Source organism: Sturnus vulgaris, chromosome 4, assembly GCF_052056855.1.
Source record: "Sturnus vulgaris isolate bStuVul1 chromosome 4, bStuVul1.hap1, whole genome shotgun sequence".
Lineage (NCBI taxonomy): Eukaryota > Metazoa > Chordata > Aves > Passeriformes > Sturnidae > Sturnus > Sturnus vulgaris.
Window position 1 is genome coordinate 53890453 of NC_142246.1, and position 19850 is coordinate 53910302.

The window sequence follows — 19850 nt, forward strand, 5'->3', positions numbered from 1 at the left end:
GCTCTTTGGTAACTCCTGTGTCAAGGCTAACATAATTCTGATTTGGTAAAACCCTTTTCTTTCCTAGAACAACTGAAATACTCCTTTAAGCTGATGCTAGCACCTAAACTCCCCTCAAAGCTCTTTCTTACCTATGCTTCATTAAATTTTAGACACGTTTTAATGCATTTCTGACCCCTCTTGGGGGCAAAAATATTACAGGATTCACAGCAGTTGAAGTGAAAAGAACAGTAACAATCACCTCCAAGCTGACCTTGTGAACAGAGGTTTTCTATAGCATTCTAGCACACATTTTTTCAAATCTTCCCTAAGAGGGAACCATTCTGGTTGATTTTGAGACTGCATTCTTATAACTGTGATTGTGTCCTTCAGCTACTATAAACTAAAAAAGGCTCAGAAAAGAAAAAGAATTAGTAGACCTTCAAAGTTATCCTCTAGTTTTCTTTGTTTTTATAACATGAAGTCTCCGAAAATCTTGCTATTTTACTTTAGAAACATTAGCTTTCAATTTACTATAGAGATAAGGATGAGTGGCTGTGCATGGGAGATAGTATATGGCACTGTAAACTCTTTCCTTTCTTCATTTCCATCCTGATGTTAAAAATAACACCTTGTTCTTTTTGGTTATTTAATTAGGGAGGTCACACCATAAATCATGAAGGGAGGCAGTCAACTTGGTTAACACTGGCCTTTCTTGCACTTTTCTATTTCCAATGCAGTGCACAAATCATCCTTAAATCAAAAGGCACAACCTGATCTAATCAATGGCAAAGTAAGTTGCCAACAATCTTTACATGTGAGGTGCTACATTAATATACCTGTCCACCAAAAGCATGTTAAGGAAATGAGCCATTCGATCATTCTCTTACAAAATGGATATTTACAACTTTCCCCTGTAGGCTTATAATGACAGGACTTGATGTAAATCAGCACGGCCCATCAGCACATCATGTAGCTACACTTACATATGCCCTCTAAAGACCCAGCCCTTATTGACAAATAAATCACCATGAGCAGAAATTAGAGATTTCTTTCACTTCACATTGAAGTCTTACAGGAAAAAAGCCTAAGTCACAAACGATTTTTTTTTTTTAACATGATAAAATGGCTTAATTGTGATTATGGTAGACAAGATCTCACTTTGAATTTGTTTTGCTTATTTGGTTATTTTTTTTAAGACTTTTTGCCTCTGCTAAACAACATATGTGGGTATTAATGCAAACAAAGACAGTTGCCAGAAATGAAGCCTACACATGACAGCTTTCATGGCATGATTTTAGGCGCTTCCCAACCTTGTGTAAGAAACAGAAAACAGCTACTCTAGGGTTGGCACAACTGAATGAGAAAAAGCTGAATTATTACTCCAGTGGAATAAGACATTACCTGGTTGTAATACTAAGACATGAACGGGATGCCATCAACATGTTTGTGCATTTATGTTCAAGGCAGACACAACAGAGAATCAAGTCGAACATACAAGTTGATGTATGGCTGAGAGTGGGGATTAATAAATGCTTTTTTCTGCTTTTAACAGCAAAGGACCATGCATAATCCCATCCATGCAAACCTCTCCTAATAATTACATAGGAAAAACTAAAGCAGATGTTTTACAGATAAAGGAAGTATAGCTACTTTCACTTATTGTAGCATAAAAATAGATGAGCTGTGAAAGATGTCTCCTTGTACATGATCATTCTCAATAGCATGAAGTAAGCATAAGTATAAAATTCTACTCCCATTCCTTCTGAAAAATATAATACTATTTATAGTACAATTCAGGAGCTACTTCACCCAATGCCCAGTGAGAGAGTAGCAACATTACTGGGCTCTGGAAAATTCTATTTTATTTATTCAAATCACTCCATACAGGTACAAGGACTCCAGCACCACAAAACACAAAGAGATATGCTAATGATTAATAGAGCTATACTAAAAGAAAAGTGAAAACCATGATGAAATGCCAAGTAACAGGGTTTGACATTTCTCTAACATTTTTCATCAATAAGCATTTCTAACTCTGCAGCCTGATGTAATTACTAAGAAAGCTGATCAAGGAACACAAAGTCATTCACAGAGCTCAACTCCTGCAACCTGTAAATGTGAGGCCCATAAGAGCCCTATAAAGATGCTGTCCCATAGGTTTGATGTATGCTACAATACAGCTGTGGAGAGATGATTAGCAAACTAAATGAGCAAACTTCTGTCAACATTTTATGTTGACATTTCCAATGCACACCAATGTAAGTAGACAAAAAAATCTCAAAAGCATTCCAGAAGTCACCTCACATAAACCCCTCCTCCTATGTAGTAGCATCTACCTGGGCAGCAGCTCTCCAGGGAGAAGTGAATAGATTCCTCACCCTTCTACATAAACTTATTTGCCTTGATGAAGCCTATTAGCCTAGGATGTCCTTTCTATTAATTATATCATACCATGTCAGAAAATAATTAAACTACAAAGCGTTCTGTGCAAAAGGAGACAAATTAGAACAGCAAGACATTACCATTAAAAAAATGATTTTTTTTTGAGCAGTGCTTGCATGCCTACCTATGCATACTGAATAAAATGGTAAAAATAAAAGCTATGACAACAAATTTTACAAACTATATTGGTCAAAGTTGTGGAAACAGAAAGTGAGAAGTCTGTTCTGAAAAAGGGCTCTATATGCCTTCAATACCTATCTGAGGAAGAAAAAGTAATTACAGAGTAATTGTATCCTGCTCTTACTGAGACAAAGCACAGCAACATGCAGTTGATGCACCTGGTGCCCATCTGATACACAGCTTCATATAGCACCAAAATTCTGAGCTGTAATCACCCCTATCCACTCATATTCCAGCATTTCCTCTATATTAGCTTCATAGTACCCTTGACAAGAAAAATGTTTTCCCACATCTTTTTTTTCTTTAAACCGTACCTCCTAAAAATATATCCTATTTCTCTAAAGATATATCCCATTTAAGTGTATTTTCTCAGGCATTCCTAAGGATTCTGTCTAACAGAGGCAACAGTGGGTTCTCAGCTCTATGGAGTATCTTCTACTGAGACACTGGAGATTATCCCAAATGCCACTGGCCATGTAGAGATTTTATTTAAATATATGCCTTCATAAGATACTTTGAGCCAAGATGTAGGAGTAAGGTACCCTATAAGGTCCCTTACTCTTAAATTACCCATCAACTGCTTAAGTTCGTTAAAAAAACCCAAAAAACAACAACAAAAAAAAAATACAAAAAAAACCCCAAGAAAACAACAAACAAACTAAACAAAAAAACCCAAAACTGCTGTTATCAACAACTCTCTGGCATCATGGTAACTGTGAAGCCTTGGCAGTTTCTAATACTTTTCACGCCAAATTCTATATACTCTTTATCAGACCAGCCCCCCATGAAGTTAGGGCCTTCATATGTATGGAAGGTTTTAGTAACTCATGAATAATAAATAAATTGGCAAATATAGTTTTTAAAGGAAAAATAAATCTGAAATGTAGGTAAGATAAAAATACTACAGACCTGTTTCATTATTGATTCTGTAAATTTTCAAAGTCATAACTTTGTTTTTGCCACACTTTTAAGGTTCTTTCTATGCAGACAAACAGGCATGTGCACAACCTTAAGCTTCCTGATTCCCTACAGGTTAAGAACAATTGCACTTCCCACTTAATTGTCACCTTACAGTATAAGAAGAAGTTTTCTCACTCTCTCCCCCCCTCAATCTGCTTACATGATTACAAAAATCTGGTTTTCTGCACAATAACATATGTGAAAAAAGCTCTCTGCCTGGATACTTTTTAAATTTTGGTGGCTAAACAGAACGGTCCATCAGTTTTTAGGCTAAAGTCAAGACAAACAGATATACATTACTAACTGTGATTTGACAAATAAAGACAAAACAGTACTAGAGGAGATGTCTTAAGCTACGTGTGGTTCATCAGCTCCTTTTTCTACAGACTCAGCATCCCAGTGGTTCTGAACTGGAGGGATAAAAGAAAGCAAATATCTCTGTCTCTTAAGAACTGAATTCCATTTCCATAAATCGAAGAAGATGCAACAAGATGACTTCTAAAAAATTGCAGAAAATGGTCAAAGCCTTCTTATTCACACTGGCTAAATCAAGATCCTTTGCACAGCAATTTATATTTATTTGCACAGCAATTTTCAAATCATACCTCAGTTTGCAGTGTTTTTAGAAGGGACAGTATCCAGGGACAATGCAAAAATCCTGTCCTCTCTCTACCACCCTTCCATTCAGAGCCCATCACTCTGCTCTTCAAAGCAGTATGATAAATACACAGCTCAGCTAAAGAAGAGAACAAGTTGTTCAGCTTCTTTCGATCATCCTTTAATTGCACCACTTTTTATCTTTCCAGCCTATTAACCTGAGCTCCACTTCAAGCAGCCCCACCAGACAGGTACAAGTTTACACAGTTTATTTTTATTCCTTTTCATCACCATACTACCAGCACAATAGCTCCAATTGTTTTTTCTAAAGCAAAAATAATACAGCATCCTATTTCCCAACCAGCTTAGCTGAGTGAAACCCTCATTTGTAAGCTGAAACATAAATATCACACTCTGAGAAAGTCTGGTTTTATAAATCCCTATGTTAATAATCAGTGAGTTCTGATAAATACCATAGCCTGCAAACTCTATTACTCTTCTGGCAAATCACAAGAGCTCCCTTTGAGAAAAACAATATCATCTGTAAGTCAAATTGGGAAGTGTAAGATAAATGTCTTCCATTATTACCAGAAAACGCTAAAATACGTTAAGTACACTTCAAACATACTGAATTATTCATGAAGAACAGTTCTGAAAAAAACTCACCAATCAAGCCAAAAAAGATGTATTTTCACTCTATATTCTGAAGTCAACAAAGAATATTAAGAAACAGTTCATTGCTTTTATTTCTCTAGCCATACAGAGCAATCTAATGAAAAAACAGTCAGAATTGAGTACTGAGTACGTAGACAAACCAAATAAAGGTAGAAGTGAGATTAAGTTGACTTAATATTAACCAGCACCTTATTTTCTCCTTGTAATTTAACTGTAATATGTGGCTAAAAGCCAGTGAGATTGTTTTTTTTAATTTGATTTGTTTGATGATGACCATATACTACTGTTTTATTTTCTTCTAATCAAGATACAAAGGAATATAAAATGTTCATTCAGTGAAATATCAGAGGAGACAAAATAGGAAATGGGATTACTTGAGCAATAATTTTTGGAAATAACTTACCAATGAAAGTAGAAATGTGCAAGCTAGCTCTCTGCTAGGACACTACTCGGGCTTTTGTACATAGTCTTTTATTTTAGTCACTTTTGTATCAGTGATATCCCACACGGGAGTTTTTACTACCACTTGGCATGAATGCATTACAGCTCTTCAGTCATCTACCTCCTCCTGCAGGGCAAGGAAGGGCATTTGTACAGCCCACTGCCTACCTCACCAAACACCCAGCCTAAATACAGGATAATCAGCAGGTAATTTCTGAAAGCTTGGATACAGAACCCGTTCCCTTCTTGTTGCACTGGGATACTGATAAAATTTCATCAAAGCTAAAAATATTACAGCTGTGCAGCACTACAAATGCCTCAGCTTGAAAAAAGTCTCCACACAAAAACCAGAAGTGGGCATCAATAATAAGCTTCTGGACAAAGAATTGATAAAGCATGCACAGGACATTAAAAGATGTGCAGACTGTGTGTGGTTTCTATAGAAAGAAGGGAACAGTATTTCAAAAGATGAAGAAAGATGCAGGAAATCAGAAGAGCAGAAGAAAGAATCCAAGGGGAGCATTAAAGACCTGGATGGAAGAAAGAGGCTTGACACTGTGACCAAAAGTTACCTCTTGCTGTAAGACTGCTATTATGATTTAAAAAAAAAAAAAAAAAAATTTAAAAGGCATTTATCTAACATCTCTGAAAAAAAGGCCACTTCAGCAGCTCCCCAGCATCAGTCCCACCCATCCTAGGCTAATAACAGGGATAAGAGAGGGCATGCAGTATGATTAGCTACTCAAATCTAGAAGATCAGTATTACTTGATTCTATTTAATTCACTTCTCCAAATCATACGAAACAGCTATGGCAAAGTGTATTTTTGCTTTCCAAAAACTGGAAGGGGCAATTTTCCCAATTTCAGAGCTAAAACCTCACATAGACGAACTAGGTATCCATCAGAACTTTTATATGGAAGTTCTACTAAAATTCCAAGATGTCTCGTTGTACATACACACTCCAGCTCTAAACAGAACTTAAAATCACTAAAGAATGTGTTTCAAAGAAGGCAGAGTGCTTGCGGAAGTGTTTGAGCATCCTTTGAACCATGCAATATTCATGATGCTGAAGTACAGAGGGTATCTTCAGTGACAAAATGCTCAGTGTCTTTGAAACAGAATTTGAAATGGATTCTTTGTTGAATCTCTTAAATCTTGTGCATTTCAAGTAACAAACTGAAACTGAGTAATGCAAGAACAAAAAATACACAAAACTTGGAGAGGATCCACAGAGTCACTCTCTGAGAAGCAATATTAGTGAAATGGAAGAAATACTTTAATGCAACTAATTTCTTGTTAGGTTACTTATTTAGGAAAGGACAGATACTGCAGTTCATCTTTTTGGTGTCTTAAGAACAGTTTCTCAGAAGTAACATCCAAGTATTTTCAGGTTGTTTTTTTTTCCCTAAAAATTCTCATGTGTGAACAACAATGTGTTATTTACAGACTAAAATAGTTCATGTCCTTAAATTATGGAATATACTGAGAGTGAAGGAAAAAACACTCACTGAGGGTGAAAACTGCATTACACCCTTCCTTAGAAAACTTCACTAGCATGCAAAGAAAAATTTTATTTTGGTATTAAAACACATGATTCTTCATTTGTGACGGTTGCTATACTAGTGTGTATGTACAGACTTTTCTGTGAATTATGCCAGCTATGGCAAAGAAAAATGGACAAGATACTAAACTAAGACTGAGGGGAGAAAAGAGAAGCCAAACAAACAAAACAAAACAAACAAAACATTATTTTTCTATCAGATCCTTAGCATATTGAACAGACAGATATTCACATAATGAAGAGCAAAAATACTTCCCCAGTCAGAAAATTAATTATTGGAAGAAACAATACTACCAGTTGATTCACACTGTAGTGCAAAGCTGAGGATAATGCATTTATCAATCTGAAAGTCATCCATATCAGATGATTACAATAAAAATGTGTCACACACATACCTTTAGCAATATACTGAAGGTGCTAATCATAGAAATTAAACTGCTGATCTTCAGAAGCAAAACAAGCTTCTCAGCACACCTGTATTTGTTTTTAAGCAACATTACTCTTCTCTGTTCTCTTATCACACACATATGCAACAGTATTTCATTAGATGATACTGACTGCAGTCATTTTCATGCCTGCTCAAACTTGAGTACTTCTTTGAGAATTTAGATCACAAACTTACAATCATGCAACAATGAATTTCGATACTTTTTAGCCAACTTTCATCCTACAAAGGAAAACATCTACAAAGCTAAACTGCAACACACAAAGTCTTCCTTCCCTGCACATCCCAAGATGCCATTTTCATTTGTCCTAAAACTCACCTGCTGGCAGCTGTCTTTAGATCTTCACTAGAGTAAAAACTGGTTAAAGAAATTAAGTGGAAAAAAAGCAAAGATGACATTGAAACATACATTTTGTCCTTCAGATAGGTCCAAAAGTAAAGTTTTCCTAGATTTTGGCCTAAGGCCAGATCAGAATTGCCTGCTTATACTAGAAGGCCCATCAGTAAAACATGGCACATCTCATGAAGGCAGCTGCCTACAAGTGACACTCCTGCCAAAGATAAGCACACAGGGTGCATGATCATTGAAAAGGGCAAGCCTTGGCACCGTGTCTCAAGAGAGACTTTGGACCAATTTTGTATTTCAGGTCTGCTCATTCTGCAGTGTTATTTTTATTAAATACTCCAGAGCAGAGCCCCAGTGAGACCAGGAATAAAATCTGTGCTCATAATATTTTTTTATCTATGCCAAATGCCATGATAATGACAACGTTTTGTAGTAGGAACTTAAACTCATATGCAGAATCACTCCTACAAGTGCCCAGGAATATTAAAGATCCTATCTGACTGGCAGCTTTTCATCAAGGGACTGGTGCAGACAAGGAGTTGGAGCCTAATCCCCATTGTGGGTTATAGGATATTGCCATTTTCACACTCCATGTCTGTCTTGTGGAACTGATTCAGAGAGTAATTACTGCTCAGATAAGCCTCTTCTGGAATATGTGCAATTAATTCTCCTGTAAAAAAGTGGGAAGACGCCTGACACTTTAATAATGTTTAAGCACACCTAATCTATTTCTTTTCTACTCCTAATTTTTCCTAAATATGGTGAAGAAAGAGGATTTGAAACTACTTACAAATGCTGGTTCTTATGTAAATTATCCATGGGTCCGTAATACCCTCTCATAAAAACAGCCATCATGAAATAATACTACAAACCAAGAGAATTTAAAGCAAATGGGCAATCAGTGTAAAGATTAATCCAGACTTTTTTTTCCAAAAATAAGGACTATTATCCTTTTCAAATAGGAACTATCAAATTTCTTTAAATTTTCAAGGACAGTTGTCCTTAAAATTTTGAAAATAGCCTGGAATAATGAAAATTTCTCTTTTTCACAACAATTCAAAAAATTATTTTCCCCGTGTGTTCATGGCATTTTTATCTGAATCTCATTCTTTGCCTGTCAAAACAAGTTGTGATGTTAAGACAGCAAAATTCAACGGATCTGTACTAGCATAACTGCATTTTGAGGTTATTTTTACACTTAACCTAAGTGTCTTTCATAAACAGATCATCAGCAGGATTGAAATTCATCTAAGGTTTTCTCTTACACTTCAAAGCTGAATAACAAGTACTCATCTTCACCATACTTCAAAAATTGAGCAATTGGCTAATTGCCCATTATTGAAATCAACCAACAGAAAACAGCTAAGCTTGCCATCACTCTTGCCCTGCAGGAATACACTGTATTTAGGATACAGCAACTAAATGAACAAATACAAAAAACCACTCCTCACCAAAACAAATCACCCACCAATTCTCTCCCCACAAACCACAGCACAAGTCCCATGCCCTCTCAAATCATTTAACGTAAGTTTTGGGCAGGGAGGTAGAGCTTATTTATGATTTGAAAAGATGAGGAAAAACATGTTTAAAAAGTAAAAAAAGGGCAGGTATGTTTTGTGGAGCTAACTCGAGAGTATCTTGTCCTAAAGCAGTAATTTATACAGCCTGAGGTAAAGCTCACTTATGTAGCACTGTACCTCGCAACTCCATAAATGTAGAAAGTTTAACATTTGATAAAAAGCCACTTCCATGGCAGAAAAATATTCCCAACAGCTGGGCTATAAGGGGGATTAATTTCCTGACCTAACTTTGCCTCCAGTTTCACTCAGAATTCATTCTAACTGCCTCACTACATTTTTCATTTTGGGGGCACAACACACAACTTAAGTCACCCAGGGAATAAAGGTTCAAAGGATAATGTTGTTAACACTCATTTTTCAGCATGAGTGTTGCTGTATCAATGACAGCAATAGAATAAATGTTACTGTAAACGGCAGTCAGTTATTTTTGCCAATACAGCATGAAAATATTTTCTGCTTAAAGTCATTCTAAGTGCTCACACTGCAGTGGAAAAAGATCGATTTGGGCAGATGTATGTAAAGATGCAGTTGCAGGCAGACCTGGGTATGAGACAGCTGAGGTTTCAAATATCTTCATGCCCAATGAAAACTAAGATGTTTATTTATTTTGGTTAATTTAAGGAAAAAAATGAAGAAAAGAGAAAAGAAGATCACATTCCCTGCAGAATGCATATGATGAATTTGATTTCCTGGATAATATTTTCACAAATAGGTACAGTTTTGAGACAAGTGATGGTTTGAACCCAAATTTTTACTTCCTGCTGAGGTCTACTATTTCCAGGTAGCTTTAGAGCAGGTTTGAGTACCTGACCAAAGCAGGCATTTTTCAGGAGGTAATGGAAGCATGGAGGAATTAATTCCACTTCCCTACCTAGCTATATTTATTTCTCCACAGACTTTGTCACACTTCTGGTGACAAGGGGAGTCATTACAAAATAACCAATAACAAAGAGAACAGACAAAAAATCTACAAGAGACTATTCTATGTGCTTTAATTTCTCTAGTATTTAGCCTTTTCTCCCTTATAAAGGAGAAAAGTTGTCCTTGAAAAGGAGAAAAGTTCTCCTTAAAAAGGAGAAAATTACAAGTTCTAAAGCTTAATCAGCTCACACTCCATTGACATTTTCCTCAGCTCAGCTCAAGGTGTCTTTCATGATGCACTCAAATGAGGTAGAAATGTTCTTTGAAAAGTATTTAAAAATTAGGAAAAAGAAATCAGAGGGGAAAACTACTAGAAAAGTCTAACTAATCTAGAGGAAAGCAAAAGCTGCCAGAGAGCCAAAATTTACCTCAAGTTCACACTGGGTTAGTTGAAGAGTTTTGCAGTAAAACTAACTAAGCAAGGGTTTTACATCTACATGCAAACATTCAGCTTGAATGCTGGAAAACACAGATTTTCGTGTACTTCTCAAGAAGCACAAAACTGACTCCTACTCAAATCAATTTTTATGTGCTATTCCTCAATGAGCATCATGATGCCACAATTTCAAGACAGGCAAGTTGCATTTAAAAATTTTATATTTTGTATTCTGAGTGACAACTGGAACATGGGCTGCCCCAAGACACAAAAACAAAAATTCTAGTTTTCTATTAAGTGCTACGTCTGTAATAAGTTACAGCTATGTAAAAACACATGCAGCTTCGTTAGCCAAAAATGATTGCTCTTAAGTTTTGTAAAGATTCACTTTCCAAATATTTACAGTCTTACAAACACATAGTGAATGTAGCATTTGCAGAATATTAAATCAGGTTTCACATCAATTTTTGGCTAATTGATGCCAAAATTTTGCTTGTACAAAATTTGGATTTTATGCAAGCAAGGAAAACATTATCAGAATTTCCTGGCAATCATTACAAATTTAATTCCTTTTTAACAGCTCTGAAGGACAGCTTACTTTCCCTCAAGAGTGCTCTGCAAAAAGCTTCTAAGATCATCTCACACAATCAGGAGCCAACTTCATGAAATGCCATGGAGGCAGGACCCAGGGCACCTCCAGAAAAAGGGCACTGGATGAGCATTATTGTAGAAGATGCAGTAGCAATTTTAAAAGTACATCTACGACTGTACTTAGGCAACTCAGAAAAAACAACAACAAAAGAACAAAAAACCAAAAACAAACACCCCCCCCAAAAAAAACCAAGAAACCCAACAAAAAAACCCCAAAACAAACAAAAAACCCACAAAAAAACTAAACAAACAAATAAAAAAACAACCAAAAAACCCCAAAAACCATATATCAGAAAAAAACCAAACACTATTTTACCAATAGTGTCGGTACCCACTGGTTTTTTTTTTCTAGATTTCATAAACTTAATAGTTTCTGTTATGTTCACATCACAACATGGCTTTATTCAGTTCAATTAAGAGTAAATCAGATCTACTGAGTCCTTTCAAAGCTAAATTTCAAATGACTTAAACATAGTCTCCAGAATCTCACCTGCACTCCTTTACAAGTCTTAGTGTAAAAACTGAAGTCTATTAATCATAGATTAAATCTGTGATACTTTCAATCATACAGAAATCCTCATTTCATGGCCCTGGGAAGTTGTACTTTTTGTCTATTATGACAGCTCCCTGTGGGTCTTCTCTTCTTCAAATGATGTATACATAGATGAACTCCGACAACAGTTTAATAGCAAATGAGTTACAGCTCCCTGTATCAATACAGGGTAATTTTACACTGACAAAATTGTCCACCAGTTAAATACTGTATGTTCTAAACTAAACTGATATAAAATTAATGCTCCAGGACTGTGGAGAAGCTTGATGCACCCTGTGTCCCATTTTGTCATTTAATTTTAGATAATAATTACACAATACATCACTTCTTAATGCAGCCAAAACAAAGCAAAGAATATTGATGATGTGTATTTATTTTGCAGATGTTAATACAGCAAAGAAATTTTTCACTCTTGGGCAGGATTACATTTTTTCCATACAACTTGAAACAGTTATTTGGCATAAAAGTCTACTCCTGCTTTTAGTGAGTATAAAATAATGCAGTAATAGCTAGACATGAATTAATTCTGTTGGAGTTCTAAGCTAGGCATGAGAGGCACAAGACAGAAGGGCACAAAAAAATTCCTGAAGTAGATTAGCTAATTAAGATCTAATTAGAGAAACAATCCCTTGTCCCAATGGGTGTTCAGACAAAATCTTAGGTGCCCACACAGTTGCAGCTTTCATGTGCTGAATGTCCTCCTGAATGTGGTGACCCCACAGGATTTCTCTGCAGCATTTAAGTTATCTGTTGTGAGAGAGGAGGCAAAAACTTCCTCTCTTTTAAATAAAAGTACTGAAGATATCCATGCTTAAACCACATTCCATAAAAAAAATCTTATTGTTATCACAGCCTTAACAAAGCAATAAAACACATTTTTATGTGTTCAGTTTTTTTAACTGCTGTATCATGAATTTTACTTCAGTCAGTAGAAAGTATTTTGTCAATCCTTAAAGCAATAGTAGCCAAGCATTAGTAGCTCATAGGCTAAGTAAAGGTTCAGCAAGTGTAAGAATATTTATTATTTTATTCAAAGACATCTATTATAGAGAAAGAAATGTATTTCCTTTTTTACTGAAGAATCTCATAGATGTGAAAAGCAGTTCATGGGAGAAATACTGACAATTTATCAGGCATGTGCATGGCCCTTCAAGACTTCTGGCATATGCATACAGTGCTGTGCTTATCTGCCTCTGATCAGACAACTGTCAACACAATCTCTTCAGACAAACTTTTACAAGCAGAGAAACTAGACAGTAGCCATTTCAGAGGCTGGCAAGTCTCTAAAAAAGTACAGTCAGTGTTATCCGTGTTTATCTGAATGATTAACATAGCCTTAGGCTAGTAATTCTGTAGCAGGTGTGAAATTCTGTTTTTTTTAATATCTGGTCTTGGAGTGACATTATCAGGTAAATGAACCCAAAACCACCCACAAAAAAATCCCCATTGCTTCTCCTGCTTACCAGCTCCTCACGAAGCTGGGCTATGAGTTCATCTCTCTCCTTCAGCTGCAGCTTCAGCAATGAGCATTCATCTTTTATTCCATCCTAGAAAAACATCAAAAGAGATGTTATAATAGGCTTAACACTTCTACTTTGCTCATGACAAGAAAAGGCTGTTTCACATAGTGTGAGATAATTATATTCAAATAATGAAACTCAATTTTCCTTTGTCATGTGTCGTATTTTGATTAACATTTACAAAGTTGATGCATAAAGAAATTAATGTATCCAAGGACATTGCATAGAAATTTGAATAGCTCCTTGCACAGAAGTCCATTTCATTTTTTTTCTGAATCTTTTAACTCTTTTTACTGAAGATCCTATCAGGTCATTCCTTTTGATTTGAGAAACAGCTATTAAATGCTGTAATTTTAATAATACAAAACAACATTAGAGATATATCAATTTAGAGCATTATTGCAGAACTCTTGATCTTGGAGAGATGAAAAAGAAAGAACAACAGACATCCACAGGAAAAGGAAAGCACACTCCCTATCCACACATTTTTTTGTCTCACATCTGCTAAAATAGCAGCAGTTCTGCTATTAACTGGGGAAGGAAGGAATATAGTTACAACTTAGTGAAATTAGCATTGTAGCTCAATTTAACCTGCACAAAAATGATCCTAATAGCTAAAACTGCAGCCAAATCCATGTCCAGGAGGCAGGCTGGAAGCTGTCCCCAGGAAATTTCCTGAGTTTATGTAAGTCTCAACATCATATTTGAAGAGGAAATAGCAATCAAGCAGTTTTGTGTTGTTCTGATAAACATTTCAGAGGTGAAATTTAAATTAACAGACTGAACTGTTGAAAAGCAAAAACCTAGTAAACCAACCAGCCAAGTAGCTGGTTATACAACTGCAACTGAAGAACTCTATTTTTACATCCTTCTAGTATGAAAACATTTAGTTTGGGAAGTTTACTAATTTGGAGTACTATCATGGAAAAAAAAACCCAAGAAACCACAAGTCATATGACAAGAAAAAAATTGGAAATCTGCTGGTATATTCACAAAACTTATTCTGAAACTAAAAAATTGGACATCTAGCTATCAGCTAATAACACTATACAAGTGCAGAAATTACTTATATTGTGTAGAGTTCAGAGGTTCTAAAGGGTATATAACCAGTGTGATAAACTTTCACTCTGCCAGTGCTAATGTGTAAATCCAAGTAAACACAGAAACACAAGACAAAAAAAGTAGAGTGTGATCCCCTTTTCCTCACATAAAAAGTTATAATTATTATCATTCAAAGTAATTATATTTCTCATCATCTGCTCTAACAGAATTGGAAGAAGAAACAAGACACATACACATCAATATTGCAAATATTTGAAACAACTGCAGTAGAAAGAGTTACACCATTTCTGGCCACTTAGACACTACTTCAGTACTACTACAGATCTTCTGAAGGATCCAAATTCATGAAAAAGCCAGAACTCACATTATCTCTGTTAGGCAAAAACTCACAGTTTTCTTATTATATGCTATAGAAGCATTTTACTATCTACTAGCAGATTGATGGTTAGGCACATTAGCTGAAAATAAAATTTTAGCACATCCCAGAAAATAGCCTGCAGCACTGAATATGATATTAGTACATATTTAACATTACTGCTAGCAAAAATATCTGCTTCTAAAAAATACGGTTTTAAGTATCAGCAACTATTATTTTATCAAAGCAAGGTTTTTATTTAACAAAATGGTATTAAAAACAACATGGCATTAGCTATGCTACCTCTAATTTTTGTTACATTGTTCTGAGTTCTTTTTGCCAGCATAATTTTTACACTGTTGCTACCTTTTGAGTTTCTCCTTTTTAAGTTAGAATAAAATAGTACAGTGCACAGTGACAGAACATCAAGGTCCTATAGCCAAGGCTACTACAAAAAGATCTTCTGGAAAGCATATGCAAGCAAATACAGCAATGAGGTCTCTAACAGCGTGCCTTCAAACACAGCACGAAAGATTTTTGCGATCTTTGGCACTAGGTTTTGTCTAAGAGACAAAGCAGAACTCCCTCGGACTAGTGAGAGCTTGGAGAAAGATTCTGCCTCACAGAGTTTCCAAAGATTTCAACCCCACAGTGCAGCTGTCATGGCAAAAAGCAGCAGAGCACCCAGCTGGATCTGGCTCACGCACGCAAGGAATGGACTCCTCCTGCTCGGCGCAGTGCTCCAGGCACTCGACTCCCATACTCCATGCAACAATTGACTCGTCAAGTTTGGACCATTACTATCCTTAGAGCTTGGAGAAAAGATCTAGGCTGAGGTTTTTCCCTTGCATTGCCTCATTTCAGGAAAACTCAGATTAACACTTCCAGTGGGACATGGCACTTGGAAATCAGTGCCTTGTAAAAGAGCAGCCTGCAATTCCTGGGATACTTGAGACTCCTGAGTTTGGACTCCACAATGATTTTGGCTGAGGTAGAGTTACCTTTGTTCACAGCAGCTGGTGTGGCACTATGGGTTTGATTTAGTCTGCGCCAAGGCCTTTTCTGCTTCTCTCACTGCCGCTGTGGTGAGGAGAGGGGGAGGCACAAAGGAGTGGGGAGGGGACACAGCCAGGACAGCCAACTGATCCAAGGAATATCTCATAAAATACGGCATCATGCTGAGTATAGAAAGCAAAGAGAAAGGGAAAGAAAGAGGAAGGAGTGATCTTCCCAAGATGTGATCTTCCACATCTTCTTGGCATTCATCTTCCCAGCATTCATCTTCCCAAGTCACTGCTGCACACGACAGAGCCCTGCTTTCTTGGAGCAGCACACAGCTGTCTGTTGTTGAATGTAGAGTAGAATTAGGATTTTGTAATCTCGTTTTGCTGCAGTTATCTGCAGAGGCATCAATCTTTCCTCAAATGCAAGAGAGTGAATAAAAGAAATAAAACCATTGTCAAGCGGTTGACTGCAACAAGATTTGGGAAATTTCAATATCCCATACACCTGTCTGAATGTAGCACTAACAGAATAAAAAATGTTGTGGAAAAAAATGTGCCAAAACACTAAATATAGTCCCTTCAGAAAGTAACTACTGAAAGCTATGGCAGGAGAAGGGGCTTGGAAAATCCTTTTCTCATGCAAGAACCAGAATATTTCAGTGAAGGATTGTGTGAATGATATTCGAGAAATCACATGTTATTGAAAGGTGTGGGGGACAGCAAAAACTGATGGAATGCTGTGTTATTCATTAGTCTGTGGGCAAACAGCAATGTATATCTGATAGCATGAATTCAGGAATGGATCATCTCTACTCCTTAGGAGGTCTGAAATGCTTCATTATCTGCTGAGAAACTGTAATACAGGACAAAGCTGCTGTGGAAAGACCAAAATTTTTTTTGAGAAAAGCTTCTCAAAGTGAATGAGAAATAGCAGACCCAGTGTGGTGGGGATTTATAGGACAAAAAACAACAACAACAACAAAGTCCAAACCCAAACTTACCAAAACTCCAGTATTGCCTCCTAACGAATTGTCATAGCAACAGATATTAAAGAGGAAATAACTTGAAAAGGATGGCCTGCTTTTAGGAGAGCATGCACTCAGTGTATTCTAAATCTACACTGCAATTACTAAGATGGGAAAAAAACAAACATTTCCCTCATAAAGTAGGGCTTTCTAAATACACTTTGAATACTCTGGGGCTGTGAGAGTCAGCCTCTTAGCTATCTCGACATTCCAGTAGATATCTGAACCAGGTATTCCTTTGTTTAGAAAAATAAGCCCAATTATAGTGTGGGCACAATCACATTTGCAAAACATGTTTTCTACTTTTTTGAGCCCATACAATATTTATAGAGTGTATAAGAACAGACTGTCATACAAGTGAAGTTGAGTTCATAAGCCAACTAAAATCAATTAAATGTCCACAGATATAAAAGACTGCTAGGTGACATTTACTTTTTCTAACTAAACCAATACCCTTTGACACTTGGATTCCTTATCTTTCTGCAAAATGAGTTTATGCCAATATTTTATCAAGACTACTAGTCCAATAAGAACATGAATGCTATGAAATTATCACTCCAAATAATTAAATCTATGCTCTAGGCATGTTTTCATAAGCTACCTGTATACACTGTAGCTTTGAGGCGATTTTGCAGAGCTTAATAAATTATATATACTACATATGACATTGTCATTATTATTCTCATTGTTTTTATGAATGCTGTTCATTACTTTATTATGAAAAAAAGGAAAAGAATTCTGCTCTCAATTGTAGTAAGCATGTGCATGACTCAGGAAATGCTTGATAAAAAGTCAACTAGCACCTTATTTTTACAGAGAACTGTTAGCATAACTGTAAACAGTACATCTTCAAACTAGTTTCTTTTATTAAATATAGATAATTTAAAAAAAAAAGTTGTGCAGACTAAATTCCAAATGTATTTCCTAAAAAATGTAAAAGTAGCTGTGTCCAAAAAGCTATTTATCATTTTCTTCCCTTACATCCTCTGATACTTAAAAATAATCTGCAATTTAGGTGCAAGTTCATTATAGATCTGCTATTATTATTGTATATATTTATGCTCAGAATATTCTTCAAATGATCACCTTTTTACTTCTTTTCAGTTGCCAGCTATGACAGTGATTGCTATGTCTCAGTGCTAGTATTTCCCTATTTTAGTTTAATTCTGCTCATTTGGGAAAATGCTGTACATAGTAGCAAATCTGTTTCTCCTCAGATCAGGTCACAAGATGAAAAACTGCTGTGTGTGAAGACAGCTGCAGCAGGTCATGCATAATTGCCAAAAACCCAATCATTTTAATTTTGAAAACCTACTTTATACCTATTCATACTTTGGAACAAAGAGGCATATCGTGTTTACTGTAATCAAAGTGCTATAAACAGAACTAACCAACTATTCTGGAAGATAAATTTCTGCTTTTTCCTCTGATACTAAACAGAATATGTTTTCAAAAAATACCATAAAAATAGAATATAATAAATCTCTTTTGATAAATGTAGTGAATTTCAGATGCTAAATGGATTGTTTACCAACTTAGGGTACTGCAAGAATCAACAATTACTTAGGATATACTGTCTTAAGAAAATGATCCCAAAACAAGCAAAACTAAGAAATTTAAAACTGAGTATCAGGTCCAAAAAGTTGAAGCTTCCACTAAGTTATGAAGCAGATCTACACAGAAAAAAATTAATAAATATCTGTAGAACTGTCTAAAACATTCAGAGACAACACAAGGTTTAACATGTACAGTATTTTTCTGCAGTCAGCATAGGAGTCTAGACTCAGGATTATGGATATCTTCCATAGTTCGCTTTATATCACCTGCCATCTGAAAAGCAACAAGTAGTTTTGTGGCTTTTACATGAAATTTGCAGAGGAGTGCTCCTACCTTTCTCCAAACTGAGACACCACTAGTGTTAACATGTTTTAGAAAAGAGCATGTTCCTATTTGAGATTACACAAGTAGACTGCTGGATATTCCAGCAGTGTTTCAGAAATGAGTTTTCACTCAGATCATCAGTACTTGCATTGTTAATTGTTACTCGTTTTAATGAAAGTCTCCAAGATCCTAACATTAGCAGAGAGACCAAGTCTGCATTATTTGTTTCACGTGACAAAATGAAGTCACCGGTCAGGTCCCTTCTGTAAATACACCGTGACACCTCACATACACAGTGTGATTTTTCCCTTTCCGTGGTGTCTCTAGCCGTACCTACAGCATCACTTCCTATCTGTTGTATCAACTCCTTTCAGTCACACCAAGAGAGAAATGATTTGGTTGGCTGCATTTCTTCACATGTGCAAGGCACATTGATTCTGTTCCTTTGGCTCATCTGCTGTTCTGGTTCCTTGCCAGACCAGTTAGTCTTGGCTGGAGTCCCAGCAGCGCTCCAAAGAGCATCCCTGCTGACTGCAGGCAATGGTCACACTTAACTCGCCTGCTTCTCATGTCACACTGCCCTGCCAGCTGTTGCTGAAGCCCAGAACAAGGGTGAGAGCAAGTCCATGGTTCAGAAATTCCCATTAAAGCGTAACGTAACAGCTCAGAGCCACCTCCCATGACCAAGCACATGCAGAGTCTCACTCCAAGTGATCTTTCCATTAGGAAAAACAAAAATAAATAAAATCCTTAAGCAGATTTGTAAACCCTGATCATATCAGAAAAATACATCATTTTGTACACCTTCTTTCCACACAGCTCCAGTATTCATATGACAATTCCAAAGGAATAACTCTCTATTTAATTTCTTGATCAGGAAATCAAATGGAGTTTGGGGAACACAGGATCTGATCTTCTAATGATAAATAAGGGTGATTAATCCTAAAAGAAAACTTATGTGATACTATAACATAGTCTAAGTTCAGTTACATGGAACATGCAAATAAATATTTTACTGGGTGAATTAGGGCAGTTATAGCCATTTAAATACTAGAATTCAATTGATATTCTACTGTGAAGGTAACATTCAAAGAGACTATAAAGGCTATGCTACTTGGACTTCAGACATTTACGAATACAAAGCTAAATTAACAAGGTTTTCTTCATAGTAAGCCAAATTGCATTAACCCTGAAATAGAGACTGAGCAAATTAATTTGGATTTTTTATTTTACTCCGGTTGAAATTTTCTCCCTTTCTGAGTGATAATAAAAAGCATTAGGTTTAAAGAATG

The 19850-nt window shown here is 36.1% G+C and overlaps 1 protein-coding gene across 6 annotated transcripts in view; it reads right to left on the bottom strand.

Annotated features, from left to right (window-relative positions):
• The window catches only part of CCSER1 (coiled-coil serine rich protein 1), a 623842-nt gene that overhangs the window by 281138 nt on the left and 322854 nt on the right, over positions 1-19850 (bottom strand). For all 6 annotated transcript variants that reach the window (XM_088163986.1, XM_088163987.1, XM_088163988.1 and 3 more), the window contains one exon: positions 13175-13258. In XM_088163986.1, the coding sequence (XP_088020112.1) occupies positions 13175-13258 (84 nt within the window). The remainder of the gene's footprint in view (positions 1-13174; positions 13259-19850) is intronic.